This window comes from Parasteatoda tepidariorum, chromosome 5 (genome assembly GCF_982258835.1).
Source record: "Parasteatoda tepidariorum strain Cologne lab strain chromosome 5, Ptep-v5.0, whole genome shotgun sequence".
Taxonomy (NCBI): Eukaryota; Metazoa; Arthropoda; class Arachnida; order Araneae; family Theridiidae; genus Parasteatoda; species Parasteatoda tepidariorum.
The window spans coordinates 69,198,238-69,204,245 of record NC_141759.1 but is presented as its reverse complement, the minus strand read 5'-3'; the positions used below and the strand labels follow the sequence as shown (position 1 = coordinate 69,204,245).

Sequence of the window (6,008 nt, the reverse complement as noted above, 5' to 3'; positions counted from 1 at the left end):
TTCAAAACCGTAAAAGTAAAAAATGTTCCTTACCATAAACTTTACGGTTAAGTGAAGGAACAGACTGCTACTCGTAATTTTACCGTAAATTAAGAATGACAATTCTAACGGTGTTTGAACATTATGTAAATTGCAGCAAACAAATAAATTTCACGGACGCCTTTTTAAATGTTATTCAAATGAACTACTAGTTCTACAGATGAATAAACAGATACAAATTAAAACTTAATAAACATTTATTAATTCTAAAGCAATCTCAATTTAGTGATATTTTCAAAACCTAACTAATTCGAACACTAAATAATCAACACAAAACATTTCAAGAAGGTTGCCAACATAAAACCAAAGTTAAGGAATAAAAATTAAATGAAAGCAGCAGCAGTCAGAGTCACGTGACACCAACTATAAAAACATATTACAATCTCTAACATACTCCCACCTTGCAAAGTTAGGCTTATTGAACTTTGCAACCAAAATTTTACGAAAGTTGGAACTTTAAACTACTAGAGCTAAAAATAAAAAGAATGCTCATAAGTCCAACCGAACAGGAACTTTGATGATTCTTCCCGACTTAGTTTTAGGAAAATAATTCACCTCTAAAGCTTCATTGTTTTCTACAAAATCGTCAGTCCTTCTAGCAGCTTTTAAGACCTCAATATCAGTTTTGGTAGACACTTCTAATGGGTAAAGCCTTTGAAATGGACGGATCCTTTCCCCCTTACTGGTCCTCAGTTTTGCAACTCTAGGAATACCATCTTTACCAGGAAAAATTTCTAAAATAACTCCAAGTGGCCAATCGATGCGACGGACATTGTCATGTCCTATTAACACAACATCACCAACGTCTAAAACGTTATTTCTTCTTACCCCTTTGTGGACTAAAAGAGCAAGGTATTCATTTCTGAATCTTTGTCTGAGATTTTCACGTAGCTTCTGCAAATACTTTATTCGTTTTATAAGGCAAGATCGGTCTACATTATCTAGATCTGGTGTTTCGCTGTTACCGCCACCGTGAATAAACATTTCGGGTGTCAACGGTACTAATTCATTTGGATTATCTTGTATGTAAGTGAGTGGCCTTGAATTTATTACTGACTCACAGTCACACAATATCGTGTAGAGTTCTTCGTAATCGATGGTATATTTCCCTAGAACTCGACGTAGCAGTTCTTTGAGCATTCTGACCATTCGCTCCCACCACCCACCCCACCATGCTGCGGTAGGTGGAATAAATTTCCAAGTGATTCTCTGAGCGGTTGAGTATGCGGCTATTTTGTCCCAATCTAATGCTTTCAATGCTCTGTTGGCTCCCACAAAATTTGTGCCGTTGTCGGAATAAAGGATTGAAATCCGGCCTCGTCTGGCAATGAATCGTCTGAAGGCTTGGATATAAGCATCTGTGGTGAGTGATTGTACCAGTTCAAAATGGACCGCTCGGTAAACGGCACACGTAAATAAAACGATCCAAGCTTTTCCTTTTGACTTCAAGTAGAGAGGACCAGCATAATCTACACCACTTACCTCGAAGACTTTTGTCAAGGTAACTCTTTCTCTAGGCAGCGGAGCGAAGGGAACTTCAACTGGTTTAGATTTGAAACGCTTGCATGTCACGCATTTAGAAATGACATCTTTTACTAACTTTTTAGCCTTAAGAATCCAAAACTTCTCCCTAAGTCTGACAAGTACGATAGAAGAACCAGCATGCATTGATTTCTCATGCTCTTCTCGTATTAACTTCATAGCGAAACTATTACCAGGTAAAAGAATGGGAAATTTAAAATCTTCAGTTTCATCACTATTTACAAGTTTGGTTCTTATTCGCAGTAATCCCTTTTCATCTCTAAATGCTTGCATTTTGTTAAGAAACTTCTCATCTTGAAACACTTTTAATTGTATGGATTTGAGCACTTGAGTTTCTGCTTCTTTGAATTCTTCATAGCTCAAGTTACCTTTTAATTTATTTTCATGTGATGTGTTATGTATGAAACGAAGAATCCATGACACCACTCTGATGTTTCTACTGTAAGAGGAAAAATGATCGCTCCATATTTCTGTAACTTCAATATTTACAATTGAAGATACGATCGTTCTTCTTTTTTCTCTAATCACTTCTTCTTCATTGACATCTTCCTCTGAGTCGTTAGTTGGCCATTCACGGGATGGAAGGTACAACCAACAGGGACCCTCCCACCATTTTGACTGGCACAATTGCTTAGCTGAACAACCTCTACTTGGCCGATCCGCGGGATTCAAGGATCCAGGTACATGTCTCCATGCTTGAACTGGTGTCAGTTTCCTAATTTCTGGAACACGGTTCTGTACGAATACACCCCGCGTTTCTTCTCTTTTCAACCAAGCTAACACTGTGGTGGAATCTGTCCAAAAATACACATTGTGGGTTTTAAACTCTTTTCGTACCTCAGTGGATAGACGAGCAGATATTGTGGCACCAAGAAGTTCTAATCTTGGAATTGTTGTCTCTTTTTTCCCACAAGGGGCAATTCTTGTTTTACTTTGTACCAGCTGTACATAAACATTAGTCATATAACAAACTCGCAGAAAGACTACTGCCGAATAGGCATACTTGCTTGCATCACAAAAAAAATGAAGTGAAATATTTTCAACTCCCTTATCGCAGTGCAACCATCTTGCTACCTTCACATTCTTCAAACATTCAAGCTCATTTAACCATCTTAGAAATTCTTCGCCCGTTTTTTGATCAACTTCAGCGTCCCAACCAATTTTAGACTTCCACAAATTTTGTAACAAAAGTTTTGGACGCATCATCACTGGACAGGTTATCCCTATGGGATCAAAAACTTTGTGTGAAGCTGATAAAATATTTCGCTTTGTGATCACTTCATTCTTTGTTTCATTAACATCAGGAATATTTATGGAAAGAGTATCACTTTGTCTGTCCCATATCATTCCTAGAATGTTTGTTGACCTTACAGTGGATTCAGCGGGATTAGTGAACTCCCACCCTCTTAAATCAAATTTTCTTTCAGCCATAATTTCTGTGGCAACTTCAATAAACTGTTCTAACTCTTGCTCAGTTTCAACACTAACTAAACAATTATCTACATAAAAACTGAGTAGCAGTTGGCGGATAATGCCTTCAGGATATCTTCCATTTCCTTGTGTGGCTTCATCTAGTTTGTTTTCTAAGTGGTATCGTATGGTTGACGCAAGCAAAAAGGGACTACAAGAAACACCGAAGACAACTCTTCGATGACGGTAATGTTTGAGCTCACCTTGTTCGTCGTGCCATAGAAAACGTAGAAAATCTCTATCTGGCTTATGGAGACCTATTTGCAAAAAAGCTTTGCGTATATCTGCTGTTATGCCGAACTTATGGAGGCGAAATCTTGTCATTATGGAAGGAATTAATTCGATCAAATTTAGGCCCTTTTCAACACAGTCATTAAGACTGGGATGTCCCTTTTGTTTAGACGAAGCATTAAACACCGGCCTAATCTTTGTTGTACTGTTCTCCTTCACTACGTGACGATGTGGCATATAGTGACAAGTCAATTTCAGTTCTTCTACAGGAACTTCTTCGATGATGCCTTCTCGTTCCCATTCTTTGAAAACATTTCCATATTCCTCAAACAAATTTTCTGCTTTAAGCGTCCGAGTTGTTACTTGTAACCCTTTTAGTGCTAAATTAAAATTGTCGGGCAAAGGCAAATGTACGTCAAGCCAAGGTAGACTAACAAGGAAACGTTGATCTTCAACTTTAACAGTCTTTAAGAAATGATCTACCGAAGCGTTATAAAGTTCTTTTTTAGTCTCCTGTTCTGATGGATCCTGTATCCCTATGGTATCCAATGTCCACATATCTGATATATCCATTTCTTTCACTAAAAGAGAAGTTACCAACATAGAATTGCATAAAGATGTATCGCTTTCAGGCACTTTTCCCGACAAAGTCCAACCAAGTAAAGTTTCTATGGCGACAAGTCCACAAGTTAATACTTTACGCTGACCTGTCATAAGCTTCCCTATCACGTCAGCTCCAAGAAGTACTTGTACAGGTTGCAATTCATTACCAATATCTGATAAAGTTATCTTCATTTCCTGAAGCTCCTTGATCCACGGACCTGAAGTTACAGGTGTAATGTTATCACATATAGAAGACTGATCCAAAGCTTCCATGTTACAAGTTATGCTGCTTTTAGGATTTCTTAATCGAATTCTATAACATGTGTGTTCATACTTATCAGAGTTAATACCACCAAATAAAGAATGTATAAGTGTTTCTTTTCTTACCGGAGTATATCCCATTTGTTCCACGAGACTTTTCAAAATATACGTTTTTTGGGATCCGGAATCTAATACAGCTCTCACTAGAATTTCCTTGTTATCTGAAACCAGTTTGATTTTTAATGTCTGAAGAAACACTTTGGGACCATAAGTAATGTTAGACATGTTAATCTCAGAACTTTCACATTTCTCACCACTTTCTCCTGATTCTTTACCTCGGGTATCTAGCTTCTCACACATAAGTGGCACATGTCTTTTACCGCATACAATACATTTGATAAACATTTTGCACTTACGTACTGGATGACCAGGATTCAAACACGCAAAACAACACTGGTTTTTTCTTACTATATCTTGTCTCTCGGCTAAACTCATCCTTTGAGCGGTGAAACAGTCTGAGCTGGAGTGCTTTCCAGAACAAAAAACACATAATTTCTTTACCTCTTTTGAAGCCACAGTAAGTAAATTGGCAGCTGTAGGCACTCTACCTGAAATCAAAGGCTTTCCTTTTTTCTTAAAAGTTTGGCGATTTTCACTTGAACCCAAACCAAACCCAGCCATGGCTAAATTTATTCTTTCCTCTCCTTCAGTTTCGGTTTTCAGGAAATTCATCAAATTGTTCAGTCGTTCTTTAGCATCAGTTGAAGCTGCGTAAGAAGGACTTCTGTTCCATGCTTTCAGGAACTCTTCTTGAAAACAAGATTCAACCATTGGATAAAGTATTGAAGCACATTTATCAGTTGTTACTCCTAGTGTCTCTAATGCTCTAAGGTACGATTCAAGCTTATCATAGAGAGAAGTCATTAAAATTTTTTCATTTTTCTGAACCGAAATTATTAATCTTAATAGTTCGCGAACATAAACTTCTACCAAAAGTTCATCTCTTCCAAACCGAGCTTTCAGACTATCAATTACCTTGGCGTAGTTAGCTCCGGTTGGCGGAAAGCTCTCTACAACTTCTCGCGCTCTAGATCCGCTTACAGTAGCTTGAATAAGGTACTGAAATTTATTTTCGGGAGCAATATCTACATCTTGATGAATCTGTTGGAATTGGCTCCAAAAAGGTAACCATTCCTTGATATCCCCACTGAATTGTCGAAACTCTAATTTGGGTAAATTAAATTTCCTCCTAGCACTAGTAATCATAGAATTTTCGGACTCACCTGCTGTTGCCACTGGCGAGTTTACTTGAATTCGCGCCAACTCCAGTTCATGTAATCTTATTCTTTCCCGTTCTTCATATTGCTTTTGCTTTTCATCACATTCTAACTGTTTTTGCTTTTCTTCATATTCTAATCGTTTTTGATCCGCCTCTGCCAATTCTTTATGCTTCCGGTCACTAACAGTTGTTACCAAAATATCTTCAACAAACTGTGGATCTTCGGAATACTGCTTACTTTTCAAAATTGCTTCTTTCAGTTCCGATATTGTGACCTTTTGTGGTAATGTTGCGCCAATTTCTTCAGCGACGAACAACAAATCTTCTTTTTTAAATCCTTTTGCTGCTTGAAACATTGTTTCGAATCGGAAAAAATGTCCTGTCACGGACGCCAGAAAATGTAAATTGCAGCAAACAAATAAATTTCACGGACGCCTTTTTAAATGTTATTCAAATGAACTACTAGTTCTACAGATGAATAAACAGATACAAATTAAAACTTAATAAACATTTATTAATTCTAAAGCAATCTCAATTTAGTGATATTTTCAAAACCTAACTAATTCGAACACTAAATAATCAA

General features: G+C 37.3%; 1 protein-coding gene across 1 annotated transcript; it reads right to left on the bottom strand.

Moving 5' to 3' along the window:
- Window positions 1-528: 528 nt before the first annotated feature.
- On the bottom strand, window positions 529-5,781 carry LOC147809463 (uncharacterized). The gene has a single exon (XM_087162825.1). The coding sequence runs from the start codon at window positions 5,779-5,781 to the stop codon at window positions 529-531; it is 5,253 nt and encodes a 1,750-aa protein (XP_087018951.1).
- Between the last annotated feature and the right edge of the window lie 227 nt (window positions 5,782-6,008).

Coding starts and splice junctions, on each gene's coding strand:
- LOC147809463 (XM_087162825.1), bottom strand. CDS start 5,781: ATGTTTCAAGCAGCAAAAGGATTTAAAAAAGAAGATTTGTTGTTCGTC.